At 37.8% G+C, this 18257-nt stretch overlaps 1 protein-coding gene and 1 gene segment (V, D, J or C); one reads left to right on the forward strand and one right to left on the reverse strand.

The window, feature by feature from the left end:
- Window positions 1-12941: 12941 nt before the first annotated feature.
- LOC131525473 (Ig kappa chain V-III region VH-like) lies at window positions 12942-15210 on the reverse strand. The segment is given in 3 exon segments: window positions 12942-13480; window positions 13573-13654; window positions 15059-15210. Coding segments are annotated over 2 exon segments (453 nt in total).
- On the forward strand, window positions 14156-18247 carry LOC131525471 (uncharacterized). Of its 2 annotated transcripts, XR_009267234.1 has the most exons (4): window positions 14156-14671; window positions 16552-16691; window positions 17798-17850; window positions 17946-18247. XR_009267234.1 is itself a non-coding variant. In XM_058753121.1 (3 exons), the coding sequence occupies exons 1-3, from the start codon at window positions 16113-16115 to the stop codon at window positions 17971-17973; spliced, it is 660 nt and encodes a 219-aa protein (XP_058609104.1). In that variant the 5' UTR covers window positions 16090-16112; the 3' UTR covers window positions 17974-18247. The 2 variants fall into 2 exon arrangements, 1 of the variants encoding a protein (XP_058609104.1); XM_058753121.1 differs by lacking the exon at window positions 14156-14671 and having other exon boundaries at window positions 16090-16691.
- Window positions 18248-18257: the final 10 nt, after the last annotated feature.

An 18257-nucleotide genomic window follows, 5' to 3' on the forward strand; every position in this document is an offset into this window, starting at 1 on the left:
TCCTGTGAGATACTGTATGTCTTTTAACAAAATAAAAAATTGAATACAAAAGTAGAAAATATGCTGTAGTCTAGTCCATTTGAATCACAGTTTGATTAAAAAGTCAAATTGTTTGTGCCACTAGAGTTTGAGTGACAGGCCCTTTGTTTGAGTACTCCAGTTTTTCTAGCTACTGATGTTTGAAAATTCAACATCTCAGTAACTGTCAACAGAAATTATATTTACACACATGAACAGGAAATTTAACCCATACATAATAATGAAATATGATATGAAATTTGATCACTTCTCCACATCAGAAATATCATATCCGTCCCCGGATCCTTGATCCTGTCAGAAGATAACAATTTTCGGCAGGCAAATAGGCTACTCTTCTTGACACCCCTGCTTTTTGGGACACAGCACCACCTATTGGTCATAAAGATTTTTCACATAAAGACTAATTTTTCACTTTTTCACATAAACACAGTTTAGCAGTTACACAGTTTATTATTTATTTATATATTTATTACCATAAGTGACACACACCCTCTGCTCTCAACTTTATAAAACTTGCTGTCTTTTGGACCCTGCAGGTCATGTATTAAGATAAAACCAGCCTTCTAATGATCAGCTAATGGTGATGCCCGCATGCTGGAAATAAAGTTTCCTTTCATTACTCCCTTCGCCAAGTGCATTCCATACAGCTAAATTATGATACACAGGTGCCCTGCATATCGTCTGTGTGAAGATGCGCATTGTACACCAGCGCCAAGAGAGAAATGATAACAGCGCCAACGAGCACTCGCCGTAACACATTCCAGCGATAGATTGCCTGTTATTTAACACAGACCAACGAATTTCTTATCAAATGGAGATGTTTCTTTCTTTTAGGTACATCCGACCATGCGTGCCGCGAGATGGGAGATGGTCGTGCTCGCCTCTCGAGGAATGCGGTTGCCGTGATTCCTGCGTGTTTGTGTGTGTTGGAGAGAAAAATGGGACACGGTGCAAGTGGTAGGACGCATTTTGTTGTGTGGTGAGTTTGCTTTTAGTTTTCTCCAAAACTATAAAGTAAAATGACTTGAAAATAACCACAGTGATAGTCAGGGTCATTCTGAATATATATCAATTGAAAGAATGAGCTAACCTATAAAGGAAATATTTTTATGAGTGTTTGAATATAAGGAAATGATCCAAGTGTAAGAATGTCTGGGGTGATTTTGCCTTTAATTTTCTCTGAAACTGTACAGTAAAATGACTTGAAAATAAATACATTGATAGTCAGGATCACTTTGACAAATACTAATTGAAAGAATGAGCAAATCTGTAAAGCAAAGCTTGTTATGAGTGTTTAAAAATGGGATATATATATATATATATATATATATATATGCGTATATACACACACACACACACACACACACACAAACATTAAAATAAGAATGAATAAAAACAATGTTAACATTTATTAACATTAATAAATGTTTTATAATAATTAATGTACAATACAAACGTTTATTTACAAATTTAATGTATTTACAAACATTACAACAAAAAAATGAAAAATGTAAAATAAGGAAAGGTATAAAGGAAACGCCGGCATAATAGCTTCTTTACATGCATTTTGACTGCTCTCAGCACCCGTACCTTAAGTGCATGATTACATGCGCAACACACAAAAAACAGTGCGGCTGGCTTGACCGCAGTTCCTCACATGCGATAGCCAAGTAGCCGGGAAAACTTCTTTATGTTTACAGACGTGACGTAATGACGCAGTGCCTACCCATACCACTCAAATTACAAAACTTTATTATAAGCTAACCGTTGTGAATCGGGCTAAAGTAAGGTGAGTTGTGAACACTGGCTGGTTATGTACTTGCTCAAATATTGATTTTGGATCATTTTTAACCAAAAAAAGTTACGGATTGCAGCTTTAAAAATGAAACACTAAATTAAAATAATTTGTTTGGATTTGTTTGTATTTAAAATACATTTTTAAAAATAATACCCATGACTAATATAAGAATAAATTATTGAAAAGTTTTGTTCTGGTGTGACAATACCAAATACAATACTTTTCTTATTACTTCTTCAGACCAATTTAAAACAGACACTTTTTATTATTGGGCATTTTATGCATCAGAATTTGACAAACAATGTTTTCATTTGGCATGAAATAGAAAGCTAATGTCTGTATGAGTATATGCAGTCTTTTACTCACCTTTACAAAACTATTCAACAGAGGCAAACAAGAAAACTTTAAAACATTTTATTACACATGAAAAGCGTCAATATAGTAAGACAGCTTGTGAATTATAGAAAGTTCATATTTAATTATTTTTGATTGTTTTTAATAATTATTAAATGTTACCTAGAAATGTACCTTGAAAAAGGCTACTAGCCGAAACGTTGGTTAATAAATATGCTTAAGTGAGTGTGCAGTTGTTCTCTAATTGAGAAATCACATTGTAATATGGCTTTATTGATAATTTTTAGCTTATTTTACTTAATTGCATTAAAATTGGGCTAATAGTCTGAAGTCTTTAAATGGGTGTCAGGATTTATGCATTTGGATTTATGCATTTCACAGGATGAAAGAAAAAATTAACTGTTCATCACAGAATCATAGACAGAAAGTGTAGATTGATTAAATATTTTGTTCATACTGCAAAATTAATTTCTCATTTAATAGAAATTAGTACATAATTGCTCAGTTCACTGTGTGAACAATGTATTAGAATAAGACCCCTTACAGTAATCTCCTTCATCCTCAAGCTGGACTCCATGTATGTTCAGCATAAATTCATATCCAGAATAATTTTCACTGAACCTGTCTGAAATTCCAGAAGAAAGGTTACTTACAGTGCCATGAAAAAAATGATCACGTTCCCTAATATTTTACTATAATAGCAGCATTCAAATTTGCATCTACAAGAAGACACTATATGTAAATGTAATTAAATATTGATAAAAATGATAAAAATGTTTAATGAATTACATTTTTTTTTTTTTACAATCATTTTTGCTCTAATAACAGAACTTTCATGTCATTTTTCAAAACTGTAGACACATATTTCACAACCGATGATCAAAATGCACATTTTTCAAAACATTTAACACTTTTTTTTTTTTTTTTAAATGCTTGGATACAATAAACAAACCAAAGATATTTCGTTCATTTAACTAAAATCACTGGTTCAAAATAACACAACTTAACATCAAAGTATTACTATTTCAAAATGCAACCCACACATTACATCTGAATTGAGTGTCTATTCATTTCATTATAATGATGTAATTGATACAACTGCTCAAAATGCTACTGTTGCATAACTCCTGAAACATAGTCTTTATGGAAAATGATGAACAACATTACATGTATAGATTATGAAAGTGAAGCAACTGAGAACTGAGTATGTTTATGTATGTTATCAGTATTTGTTTCTCCTACAATAAATAGATTTTTAGAGGGTGTTAGAGCTGGAATCTGATGAAAGCCATTCATATTTTTAGATGAGGCAGGCTTTACCCTGGTCATGACATGGAGGAGAGGTTGAGAGCGGCCCAGAACGATGTTCTCTGTCGGGCCTGACCACCCCCCACTGAATGTGATTTTGAGGGATCCCATAGCAAAATCAGTGCAATGGGCCCAGAATTCCTAGCAACGGCCTGACGCTTTACTATTGGGGGCTCTGTCAGCTAGCTATACTGTTGACTAATCAAATCTATTCAGATGGGCTTAGCTAGCGTTACATATTTAGAGAAGAGAAGAGAGAATAATTAAGTTCACTTGTCACTGAGTTTAACATGTTAAATTAGTTATCTTACCCAGTAAACGACCTATTGCTCGCCATGATACAACCTGCTCGATCTTCTATCAGACTGGCAGCGGCAGAGGCGGGGATTCCGGGGAAACGTAGTGGGCGTGGTCAACCGGTGACTTCAATCGAGAGTGACCAACAGAAAAAGGCCTTTCATCCTGGTGGGTAGAGCCCGCCCACTGAGACACAGCTTCACTCGCAAGCAAAACTTTTCATCTCGCAAACAAGTTTTAGACCGGCAAAAAAAGGCGGCAGAAAAGAGAGCAACATTTGTGGTTTCGTGATGAAAAGTGTTTGAAGTGCACAAAGAAAAATATGATTTTTCAAAGACTTACACACACTGCAAATTATTTTGTTTTCAATTTCTTTATTTTTGAGCCTTAAGAATAATGTTTTTGCAAACTTTTATTTTTTAATTACAAAATAATTAGTTTTGCTCTCAAACACAGTATGTTTGATTGAATAAAAATAAACAAAATAAACTCCATACTATGATGCCAACCCCAAAACAACATACAAAACTACCAAATTTTGCCATAAGTTTAATTGCAGCATATAATCATTGCTGTTAATAGTGTTCACCATCTGTTTGATTACATGTCATTAATAAACTTGCAAATAAACTTGAATTGAACTGAAATATGTAAAGTTCGTGGCACATACTCTTTAAAATACATCCAAGACAATTAGTCTGTAATTGTGGAGACATTTCCATGCCCCTAAACATGATGTGGCACAAAACTAAACGTGATTGGTTGCTTTACCTGTCCTCTTCTGGGGCGGTCCTTGGCCATTCAAAGCGGCCATGGTTCCCAGACCTTCTGCCATTAGTCTGAAGGTTTGACTAAGCAAGACAAGCTTTCAACTGCACAGAATGCTTCCACTACAAGAGAAAGCGGCAGCAGCTCTGTGATTCCACCGCTTGCCATGTCCCGTGTGAAATGGCCTTTAGGCCAAAAGTATAGGCCTACTTGACAGCATTCCACTCTTCCACTTGCAGAGCGCGCACGATTTAAACACATTTGACAAGATTAACTATCAAGACTGATTGGCTCACACTATTTTCCCCCTTGTCGGCGCTCTTTTATTCTTTCAGGTTAACTGATGGCAAATCTGAATGATGCACTATTTTAACTTAAATCAACAAGTAGAATTGCCCATGACATCCTCACCTTATTATTCCAGAAAAGTCACTCATCCAATGCCGAATGGAGCTCACATGAATGAATGTTGGGGTTGGGGAAAGAGAGTTCATGTCTGAGCTATCTGATACATGAAATCAGCACCCTGATAAAGATGTTGACTGGCACAAAATTATTTTATGTATTTTGAAAATACAAAAATACTGATCTTAAATGTATTTAAATGCAAACTCCAGATGCAGGTTGTGAGCATCCAAATAATGATGGCTATTAAAGTCATGTTTGCTTTAGGATCTGTTATCATGAAGGAAAGCTGTCAGTCATAAAATCACAAAGTCACAGATCTAATAAAGACCTCCAGAGCACTGAAGCATGCAGTTCAATGCAAAACAGGCTTCTGTCCACAGTGATGCTAGTTTCCACAAAAATATTAAGCAGCACAACCAAGAATAAATAGTAGTGTATTTAAATTGTTTTTCAAGTAAATTCCGCGATGCATCTGAATGTGTTTTTGAAAGTGTTTTGCATATTAACTGAACACTTTAAGGGGACTTTCCATAGGCGTATTGGTTTTTATACTGTACAACCCGTATTTTCTATTGCCCTACACCTAAACCTACCCCTTACAGGAAACATTCTGCTATTTCAGATTTTCAATACACTCCATTCTGTGTGATTTATAAGCTTGTTTTCTCATGGGGACCAAAAAATGTCCCCACAAGGTCAAAATATACTGGTATTACTATACTTGTGGGGACATTTGGTCCCCATAATGCGATGAATACCAGGTACACACACACACACATACACACACACACACACACACAATGAAATGAAACAATGAAATTTCTCTTATTCTAATCCTGAGGACGCTGGGTCTGCTTGCTCAAGGTTCAAAAATATATTTTCTGTTCTGACGATAATTTAATTAAAACCATTTTTGAATTTGTGTGTAACTTTTTATTTTTAATATATTTAGTTCAATATTTTTATAGCAGACACACATTTCTCTTTATCTGTATTTTGAAATATTGCAACATTTGTTTTTGATCTCTCTCTCAGTGTCTCATGAAGAGGTTCAGTCTTCTGAGTCTCTGTCTGCTGAAGCAGGAGATTCTGTCTCTATCAGCTGCACTGGGACCAGCGGAGTTGGTGATGATATGTCCTGGTACCATCAGATTCCTGGAGAAGCTCATAAACTCCTGGGCCCGTATTCTTAAGGATTCTAAGAATCCTCTCAGAGAGCTCCTAATTTAGCTTAAAAATTTCTAACTAGGAGTCTTGGCTTAAAAGTGATTCAGGACCAATCTGAGAGTAACTCTGAGCGAGGAAAACGCAAAAACTTTTATTTTAGTGAGGAGGCGGGGCTGACCCCGTTGCTAGCGATGACACAGTCTTTTGAAGACTGTGATTGGTTAGTTGTCCAAGAAGGAAACAAAAGAGCGCTTTTAAGAGTAGGGTTTATTTATTATAAGCCTTCACTTTGAAATTACATGCGTATTTTTTCTTGTTTTACCGTACTCTCTCTCTCTCTCACACACACACATTATATATGTATTCTTTATTTTTTATTTACCATGCTGTCATACTTAACGTATTTTATAGGAAATGAACAGCGACACAATGAGGTTCTGAAAGTGCTGTAACAGACCCAAATCACCGCTGCTGCAGAGTTGCATTTTTCCAGTTGCCAAATATGTTAATGTAGTTAATGTAGTGACTTTTTAGGGTTAAGATGCTTTCTGAATTACTTTTGTATCACTGTGGCACACATTCGACACACAGCAGTGCGATGATCAGTGAAATAAACACTGACATAGACTATAAGCATGCATAATCACTCGTTCATACTCAAACAACCAAACATAGTCACGAATCCGGTCTATGAACTTCCGTTCACTCACCACCAGAGGTCACCCGGTCACCACAAGGACTCTCACACTACACAGACCGTTACACTATACCCTGGACTACATTTCCCATCATCCATTACACTGACTGCACACACACCTAAATGCACTGATTACACAGACACACAGCTGAATCCCATCAAATCCTCTTCCAGATTGCCGGTCACTGTGATAGCTACTCTACGGAGCCTCTAAGTCATAGTCTTGCCTGTTTTCCTGTGTTTTTGATTCTTGCATCTTATATTTACCCATTGCCGTGCTGTTTGGATACTGTTTGCCCCAGCCCGGACTTTTGCTCATGTTTACTGATTACCTGTTTTGTCTAAGCCGTCTGGATATTGTTAGCCGACGATCGACCACGCCCGGTTAGGATACTTCTCTTGCCTTGCCCTCTTGCCATTGTCAGAAACTTGCCTGTTTAACGACCTCGTCTCTTAATAAAGCTTTGCAGATGGATCCGAACGCTTCCTCTGTTCCTTCCATATATAACACATACACAGTCTTACTAATGGACCAACAATGCTGTGTACCAATTTGCTCATGTTAATCTTTCTTTAAGCCTGCTTTATGATGAATTTTTCAATAAAAGTGTTATTTTATTGTTTTTATTCTTTCCAAATAAAAGTTTGAATCATTAATTGTGTATTATTATTTTTGTCCTGATTTAATTTGATTTCTTTCCTTTACCCTAGTATTCAATACATTTTATTGTCATTTTATTAGTTTACATGCTTTTATCATTCATTTGAATGGAGTTGATCATCAGTGTCACAAGAAAATAAACAGCTTTTTACAGTAAATATAGCAGGAAAACCTGTTGTTGTTAACAGATACAAAATAAAACAAAAAATGGATTCTGGCTTATTTCATACTGAACTGGGCTGTTCATATTGTTTGTTAAAGCATGAATTTGAGAAGTTGCTTTGGCCATGGTGAATTTGCTTTCATTAAGTTTGGATGGATTTGGATTGCAATTCATGTGGAAACCTGACTGAGACATTCTGATGTCTACTGTTAATAAAATATGTGGATTGTTTAATAATGAACATCAACAGTTCCGAGGCCTTAAAGAGTCTCTGTGTTTGTGTGTAAAGTCAGTGAGGTGAATAATGATCTTCAACATCAACATCTGCAGAAGCTCAAAGCTGCAGCGCTACAATCTCACCTAAGGAGGTTTTTGTATGATGATTTTACACTGTGTGAACACCCAGTCTGTGGTGCCAGAGACTCCCTTGTCATGTTGACTCTGACAGTAATAAACTCCTGAATCTTCAGGTTGGACTCCACTGATGGTCAGAGTAAAATCCATGTGCTTTCCACTTTCACTGCCACTGAATCTAGAAGAAACACCTGAAGCTCTGTCTGATGTGTAACAGATCAGGGCCCGTATTCATGAAAAATCTTAGCGCTAAGAGTTGCTCCTAGTAACTAGAAAATTCTTAGAAATGTGGGTGTTTCCCCTTAAAATTAAAGAAAAGATCCTAGTAAAGAAAAAAGTAATTCAGAAAGCATCTTAACCCTTAAAAGAGGTCTTAAGTTCCAAAATTGTTAGGAATACGAACAAAGACTTTTAAGAGGCTTAAGAGTTTCTTTAGCAGAGGAGAAACTGGACGAAACATGAAGAGGGAGAAGAAATGTGTTGCATTTCTTCTAGGTAGGGTAGGTCAGCCCCGCCTCCTCACTAAGATAAAAGTTTTTGCGTTTTCCTTGCTCAGAGTTGCTCTCAGATTGGTCCTGAATGACTTATAAGCTAAGACTCCTAGTTGGAAATGTTTAAGCTAAATTAGGAGCTCTCTGAGAGGATTCTTAGAATCTTTAAGAATACGGGCCCAGGAGTTTATGAGCTTCTCCAGGAATCTGATGGTACCAGGACATGCAATACAGAGGGGTATCCTTTTTCCTACACTTTACAGCTGGTTCTTGATTACAGTGAATAGTGACAGTCTGATCAGGCTTCAATGTTTGATCTTCAGATTGAGTCAGAATCTGCCCCACAGAACCTGAAGAGAAAGACAGAAAACACTGTAAGCAACAATAAAATTAGCACATGTAAAAGTCTAACATTTACTTATAACATATCTGCAAAGACTGAGATCCAATATGTCCTTTTCTTGCATTACAAGTAGCCTACTAAATATGTTGTTGCACATTTTGCACACTGCCAATTAATGACAATATAGACTCTGAAGATCAAAAACAATTTACATGAAATAAAATATACAGTGGGGCAAAAAAGGATTTAGTCAGCCACCAATTGTGCAAGTTCTCCCACTTAAAAAGATGAGAGAGGCCTGTAATTTTCATTATAGGTATACCTCAACTATGAGAGACAAAATGAGAAAAGAAAATCCAGAAAATCACATTGTAGGATTTTTAAAGAATTAATTGGTAAATTCCTCGGTAAAATAAGTATTTGGTCACCTACAAACAAGCAAGATTTCTGGCTCTCACAGACCTGTAACTTCTTCTTTAAGAGGATCCTCTGTCCTCCACTCGTTACCTGTATTAATGGCATCTGATTGAACTCATTATCAGTATAAAGTCAAGTCAAGTCAAGTCAAGTTCAAGTCAAGTTGAGCTTTATTTTCATTCCGCTACATGCGGGGGCATACAGTGGAACGAAATGTCGTGCCTCACAGGACCACGGTGCTACATAAATACAGGCATACAACAATGGAGTAAGACAATATAAACCTATACACAACTATCCTACTGATAGATTTTGACTATAAATATAAATATACTATCTATAAAAAAAGTACCTATACAAACTAAAAAATACAAACTATACGAATGCTTCAGATAAGTACTGTACATGTGCAAGGAGAAACATTGAGTTCAAGCAGCTGGCTGGGGAACAGTGCAGGATGATTTGTAGTGCATGAGCATGTAAACATACATATATTACGGAGTTCTTTTGTGGATTTGTGTACACACAGCAGTGTGTGTGAAAAGTGACAAGTGCGCATAGAGGAGGAGAGTGTGCTACTACAGGTGGTTTGTACAGGCCCACTCACCTGTGTGTAGCACACTTCAATTGCACGTTACATGTTACAGGAGGTAGGGGTTTGTATGGGGGTTCAGAGAGGGCGGGTGATTTGAGTTCAGGGCTCTCACAGCCTGGAAAAAGCTGTTGAGCAGTCTGGCAGAGCGGGCTCTGATGCTCCGGTACCGTCTTCCTGATGGTAGGAGCTGGAAGAGACTGTGGGAGGGGTGTGTGGAGTCCTTCACGATACTATTGGCTTTGCTGGAGCATCGTGTGAGGAAAATATCCAGGATGGAGGGGAGAGGGGCACCGATGATCCTTGCAGCGGTGTTCACTGTCCGTTGTAGGGTCTTGCGGTCTGCTGCAGTACAGTTCCCGTACCAGACAGTGATGCAGCTGGTCAGCACACTCTCAATGGTGCCCCTGTAGAAAGTGGTGAGGATGGGTGGAGGGAGACTGTCAGACACCTGTCCACAACCTCAAACAGTCCAACTCCAAACTCCACCATGGCCAAGACCAAAGAGCTGTCAAAGGACACCAGAAACAAAATTGTAGACCTGCACCAGGCTGGGAAGACTGAATCTGCAATAGGTAAGCAGCTTGGTGTGAAGAAATCAACTGTGGGAGCAATTATTAGAAAATGGAAGACATACAAGACCACTGATAATCTCCCTCGAACTGGGGCTCCACGCAAGATCTCACCCCGTGGGGTCAAAATGATCACCAGAACTGTGAGCAAAAATCCCAGAACCACACGGGGGACCTAGTGAATGACCTGCAGAGAGCTGGGACCAAAGTAACAAAGGCTACCATCAGTAACACACTGCACCGCCAGGGACTCAAATTCTGCAGTGCCAGACGTGTCCCCCTGCTTAAGCCAGTACATGTCCGGCCCGTCTGAAGTTTGCTAGAGAGCATTTGGATGATCCAGAAGAGGATTGGGAGAATGTCATATGGTCAGATTAAACCAAAATATAACTTTTTGGTAAAAACTCAACTTGTCGTGTTTGGAGGAGAAAGAATGCTGAGTTGCATCCAAAGAACACCATACCTACTGTGAAGCATGGGGGTGGAAACATCATGCTTTGGGGCTGTTTTTCTGCAAAGGGACCAGGACGACAGAATAAACGAAAGAATGAATGGGGCCATGTATCGTGAGATTTTGAGTGAAAACCTCCTTCCATCAGCAAGGGCATTGAAGATGAAACGTGGCTGGGTCTTTCAGCATGACAATGATCCCAAACAGGCAATGATCCCACCCAGGCAACGAAGGAGTGGCTTCGTAAGAAGCATTTCAAGGTCCTGGAGTGGCCTAGCCAGTCTCCAGATCTCAACCCCATCGAAAATCTTTGGAGGGAGTTGAAAGTCCGTGTTGCCCAGCGACAGCCCCAAAACATTACTGCTCTAGAGGAGATCTGCATGGAGGAATGGGCCAAAATACCAGCAACAGTGTGTGAAAACCTTGTGAAGACTTACAGAAAACGTTTGACCTCTGTCATTGCCAACAAAGGGTATATAACAAAGTATTGAGATGAAATTTTGTTATTGACCAAATACTTATTTTCCACCATAATTTGCAAATAAATTCTTTAAAAATCCTACAATGTGATTTTCTAGATTTTTTTTTCTTTCTCATTTTGTCTCTCATAGTTGAGGTATACCTATGATGAAAATTACAGGCCTCTCTCATCTTTTTAAGTGGGAGAACTTGCACAATTGGTGGCTGACTAAATACTTTTTTGCCCCACTGTATATCTGATGTCAGCATCTGTGGATTGCTTAATTTCTAGTTCGACTGATATGAATTTCTATACTTACTGCAGATGCAGGTTGTGATAGTGACGGCTATTAAAGTCATGTTTGCTTTAGGATCTGTTATCACGAAGGAGAGCTGTCAGTCATAAGGTCGCAGATCTATAAAGACCTTCAGAGCACTGAAGCATGCAGCTCAATGCAAAATATCTTCACAATGTAAATGTTCTTTCTGAGAACATCAACCTCTCGTACTGTCTTACCTCCCTTACTGTTTTTGGGCACTTTTAAAATTCTAACAATCTCAGTTATTGATCAAAAAATAGTATTATTCACTTAAAAAGACAGTCACTTGTCACCACACAGCGGTGTAACCTGCAGAAGGATTCAACATTCTTATCAGCCTAGCCTAATGTCTTCTGATTTGTGTTGTAATTTAGGGTTAGGGTATGTTTCTTTGACATACTGTACGTATTGTTCCAGAACCAACAAATGAAATCGAAATCGAAGTATTGCGTTTACATGAGATAAAGTTTAAATCGCAATATTGCCCAAATCTCATCGCATTAAGACGGTGCATGTAAGCGCTAATGTTTATATCTGAACTGCAAACTTTCATCCCAGTATTTCTGTGATAATATGAATGACTATATAAAACAGAAATAATACTGTGCAGTTGAAAAGACTGTTTGTGAAGCTGTTTCTTACCCAAACATGTCTGCTCTCTGTGTCAGTGGCAGCGCCAACGCAGATTTGAACGTTGTATGATTTTTTTCAAAGGTTTAATAGACACGGCGAATCGTTGTCATTTAAAAATGGGATTGCGCGGGTGTTTGAATCGAGATGGTGATCTTTTAACGATTAATAGTGCAGCTCTAATTTTTAGTATGTTAGTTCTACAACTAAAATAAGGCATTTGAAAAATCACATTGACAGTAACATGGCTTTAATGATCATTTTTAGCTTATTTTACTTAATTACATTAAAATCGGGGCAAATAGACTGGAGTTTTCACATGGGTGTCAGGATTTATGCATTTGAACAGGATGAATTAACAAAGTTAAGAATCATAGTATATTGATTAAATATTGTACATTGTAGATTTTGTTCTGAGAAAAATAGGGTTGTGAATTAAATGATCACATTCCCTAATATTGCATTATTAGTAACTAAATCATGGAAGAGCATTCAGTTTGCATATACAACAAGACATTTAATTTTAATTAAGGAAGACATTTATATGTAATTAAATATATGTCATTATTAATATTGTATTGCTTGTATTTTTGTTTACCTGCAACACAAGTCATTTGTATATACAGGCGTACATTTGGGAAATTATCTACAGTATGACACAAATGACACATTAACTAGAATGTGAAATTAATTTGAATTTTATTGGTTTTGGCCGTGAGCTTTTCTTTATCATCTGTGAGTCAGTGAGGTGAATAATGATCCTCAACATCAACATCTGCAGAAGCTCAAAGCTGCAGCGCTGCAGTCTCACTCAGAGAGGTTTTTGTACGATGATTTTACACTGTGTGAACACCCAGTCTACATTCCCTGAGTCTTTTTTTATACCATGTTGACTCTGACAGTAATAAACTCCTGAATCTTCAGGCTGGACTCCACTGATTGTCAGAGTAAAATCTGTGTCCCTTCCACTGCCACTGAATCTAGAAGAAACACCTGAAGCTCTGTCTGATGTGTAATAGACCAGGAGTTTAGGAGCTTCTCCAGGAATCTGATGGTACCAGGCCATGCAGTACTGAGAGGTATCTTTTTTAACACAGTTCACTACTGGTGTGTGTTGACAGTGAATAGTGACAGTCTGATCAGGCTTCACTATTTGATCTTCAGATTGAGTCAGAATCTGCCCTACAGAACCTGAAGAGAACCAGAAAACATGTCATACATATCAAAACATATAAGTTAAAATGCAACAACAAAGAAAGAATTATTAATTTTTATATACTTACTCCAGGTGCAAGTTGCAAGCATCCAAATAATGACAGATACTAAAGTCATGTTTACTTTGAGATCTGTTATCATGATGGAGAGCTGTCAATAATGAAATCATAAAGTCACAGATCCACAGATCTATAAAGACCTCCAGAGCACTGACGCATGCAGTTCAACACTGTATTCCCGAACAGTATAACCTACTTATTAAAAATAAGTAAACTGCACTCAAAACTGCAAAAAAGTTAATTCAACTTTAAACTTTTAGGTGTGTTCAACGTTTTGGCCGTTTTAACTACCAAAAACTCAAATAAAATAAGTAAAACAGACTTAATCTTATAGCCTCATCTTCGCCTGTTGGTGGCGATAATGAGCTTTATTGCGTTCCAATATTCCAATTAAACAAAGAAGAGTTTCTACTCCGTGCACTTTATTTGCCTATTTTAAAACATACTAGGTTAAATCTCTCCAAAACAGAACGAGTCAACAGGTAGACTATCATGCCATGTCAGTTTATTTAATGTTTTACACAAATGACTTGTAAATTCGTTTTACTCTGTTGTTAATTTTTCATCTGAAAATGAGCGCTCGGATTTGAACTTCAAGCCTCGTCAACTGGTGAGTTTTGCGTTTATCTCCAACTGTGAACAATAGACCTCAGATTGGTTATGTCCATAGTAATAATGTCGATAATAATATAATCGTTCTTACTACGTGATGTTCTCGGTGTAAAAACAAAGATAAGTGATTTCATTGTAAACACAAAAGTGCATTTAACAAAGTTTTAAAATACTTGTTGTTTTGCCATCCGAACTCGTCCTACAAAATGGCTGTTAAAAACCACTGTTGCGAGTTATCTGAGCGACTTTTACCGCTTGAACGAGCATTTTAATATCTTTTACTTTTTTTTTTTTTTTAAACACAAGTTTGCAAAATTCACGAATCTGCGGCCGATTGGACACTGCTGTTACACGCAAAAAGTCACCAGTTAACGTGAAAACCAGAAAACCCGCCAAGTCACGCAGGATTCGTCGCTTCAGTGTGGTTCTGTGGAATCTTTCATCATCTTCATTGCTTCTGTGGTTGCTGCAGGTTTTTTTTATCAGCTATTATCTGGTAAGTACTTTATAAAATCATTTTAGAAAATATTTCAAGTACTGTGCATCATAATGTGATGGTATATTCATCAAACTGAAACGAGTTACTTGTTGCATATGTAGCTAATAGACCTAATAAAACGATCAGATACGCTTTACACTGCAATGTTATTTGTAGTGTGATTAACTAAATTTAAACAATATAGGGACAGTATTGATATATGCACGAATTAAATCCTAGCAGATGTGTAGAATTAAATTAGCTGTAATTGAAGTCAAATGTTCCCTATTCTGAAATTGTTGTAACGCTATGTCTTTGACGTGTCTCTGCCTCACTATTAATGTTTTTGTTGTCTTTTTCTACACAGTTTAAAGTTTGACACCAGAGCAAATGTGCAAAACTTACATTTTGGAATTTGGGGCTGGAGATACATTTGTAAGACTAACTTTAACTCCAACTGATTTCAGAAGTTGGCATAGCTCAGTGTGTTCTCATTTTCAATGTGTGGTCTTTTTCATGATTTGGATTTGAGTGATGGATTGGAAGTGCAGGTTATGCGATTCCTCCTCACCTACCGAGCAGGGTTACTTAGGCATTATGGTTTGCATCATAGCCATTTTTCAAAGGTTAGCCCTTTACCATGTCTCTCGACTCATGCATTTGCACATTTGTTTCATTTAATGCGCAAAAATTCATGTGTCACGATTTCATAATGAGAAGGATAAGATACAGTCATGTGAGGAAATCCAATTGGTGTACACATGTCCTTTATGTGGCTTCAAGCTACCTTTTTCAGAGAAAAATCTATTTGGTCATTTAAGAGGACATTTGAGAAGTCATGAAATGGTAACATGTCCGTATAAGAATTGTAGGTATACCACAAATGTCTACACCACTTTTAATTCCCACAAAAACAGGGCCCATGGAGTAGATGTTAATTTAGATTGTTTGGATCTTTTTGAGGATGTAGTTGCTGCAGATGATGGCGGTTCTGCAGTTGTGGAGCCTCAGTATGAGGATCCTGCTCAATCTGAGAGTACAGACATATTGGATGTTGTTGATGATATACAGTGTGACACAGGCCAATTAAAAGCGCAGCTACAACGCAATTTAGCCTCTCTGTTTTTGAAGATGCAGGCTATACTTCATATTTCAGATACAGCTGCGCAGGAAATTGTAGAACATTTGTGTCAGCTGTTTTCTTTGTCGAGACCTCTGCTGAGAGAAGCAGTTAATGATGTATTACAGAGACATTGCAATACTGTGAGTGTAGCTGCTCTTGATGAAATTGTTAGCGTTGTTATGGACAATAATGTTTTTGTCAGTGCAACTGCTAAAGGAGCAGAGTTATCCTCAAAGAAGCGACGAAAAACCTTTATTGAAAGTAACTACCCAGTGGTTATGCCGTATCAGTATGTTGTAGCACCTGGGCACAGCTGTTTACGTCCCTATACTTCCAATGATTCAGTTGTTGTTTAAACATACTGATGTACTTGTCAGAATTCAAGAATCACATTCTTCACAATCCAGTCAATACACAAATCATCGAGATGGTTTGTATTTTCGAGAAAATAAGCTGTTGTCCGCATCTGAGGAGTTTAAATTGCCATTGCTGTTTTACATCGATGAGATAGAAGTTGCAAATCCATTAGGTACTTCAAGGAAAATACACAAAATCTGTTCGGTATACTGGGTACTGGCTGATCTACCTAGCAAATACCGTTCAGCTTTGCATGTAATACAGCTGGCAGTGCTGTGTAAAGTTCCTGATGTCCAGACATGTGGCTATGAAAGTGTGCTTGGCCCTTTAATGCAAGACATATGTACACTAGAACAAGATGGTGTGTTCATTGAGTCTCTTGGTCAATCTGTTAAAGGCACTGTTCTTTTTGTTGCAGCAGATAATCTTGCAGCTCACGGACTGGCAGGCTTTGTACAGTCATTTCGTTCTGAGTATGTGTGCAGATTCTGTCTGGCAACTCAAGACCAGTTTAAATCGCAGGAAGTTGCTGAGGGTGAATTCAGTCTGAGAACTAAGGTAAGTCATGATCTGCATGTCCAGAATGTCTCAAGTAGAACTGGGGAAAGTATCTGTGGTGTGAAAGCAGACTGTGTTTTGAAACAAAAGCTGCAATATTTTCATCCCATCACTGGTTTCCCCGATATTCTTCATGACCTCCTTGAGGGTATTGTGCCAGTAGAATTGGCTTTATGCATTCAGGAAATGATTCGTCTGAAACACTTCACACTTGATTATTTGAACAGGAAAATTGAATCGTTCCCATATCAACATACAGATAAGGTTAATAAACCAAAACCAATTTCCAAAACTTATACCACAAAAATGACAATAGGTGGTAATGGGCATGAAAATGCTGCATTGCTTGGCTGCTTCCATTTATGGTTGGCAATGTAGTACCAGAGGGAGATGGTGCATGGGCAGTGCTATTGGAATTGAAAGACATTGTGGAGTTAGTGCTGTCTCCAACATTTACTGAAGAGATGATTCAGTATCTACAGAGTAAAATTAGGGACCACAGGCAAGGTCTTCTTGAAGTATTTCCAGCTTTTAAGCTTCGTCAAGCATCACTATATCGAACATTACCCTGAGTTGATCAGATGTTTTGGACCTCTTGTACATTTATGGACCATACGTTTTGAAGGCAAGCATCGCTTCTTCAAACGGGTTGTGCACGATACACAGAACTTTAAAAATGTGCTGAAGACGCTGGCAAGCAGACACCAGCATATGATGGCTTACCATCTAAGTGCGCCAGGGTTCTTCAAACCACATTTGCAGGCATCAACAGTGACATCTGTTTTAGTTTCAACACTACCTGAAGTGGCAATACAGTATATTAAACAGAAGACTGACAGTAACACTATATACTGTGCATCTACAATCACCATTGATGGGATGAATATTTCTACTGGGGAATTTGTTCCTTCTGGATTTGAAGCAGGGTTACCTCAGTTTTGTAAAATTGAGTCAATCCTCCTTGTGAATGGTCATGTGGCCTTCCTGTGCAGGGAGCACAAGTCCCATTATATTGAACATCTAAGAGCCTTTAATTTGTGTTTGGGTGACTTGTCTGTTAAAACAATAACAGATTTGAGTGACACATACCCCCTTTCTGCCTACAGCATAAAAGGCCAGTTGCTGTTGACACCAAAGCGATTTCTACCATTACAATAAGGTAAAGATTTTTACATGATCTGGAAATCGATGTCCAGCACATCTTGTTTGAAACTATTTGTTTAACTTGTCCTTTACCTTGTTTTGTTCTCCTAGATGGCGGAATCCCAGAAACTTGTACTGAGAGTTTACATTGCTCCTGACATTGCCCACAAGATGACCCTTTCTACACGCCCAAGTACAGTAGAAGAGTTGATTACAGTGATTAAAGAGAAATTCAGACCTCGTCTTGATTTTGATTTCAGCCTCCAATATGAAGACCCAGACTTTGGGGGGGAACTCTGCTTTCTAACAGACATTTCAGAACTGCCGGAGAAAGCTGTATTGAAAGTACACAGATCTGAGACTGAAGCCAGCTCAACTGCAACTTCAGACACCGAAATACTTCCTTATAACCCGGAACGCTGC

This window comes from Onychostoma macrolepis, chromosome 19, assembly GCF_012432095.1.
Source record: "Onychostoma macrolepis isolate SWU-2019 chromosome 19, ASM1243209v1, whole genome shotgun sequence".
NCBI classification, from domain to species: domain Eukaryota; kingdom Metazoa; phylum Chordata; class Actinopteri; order Cypriniformes; family Cyprinidae; genus Onychostoma; species Onychostoma macrolepis.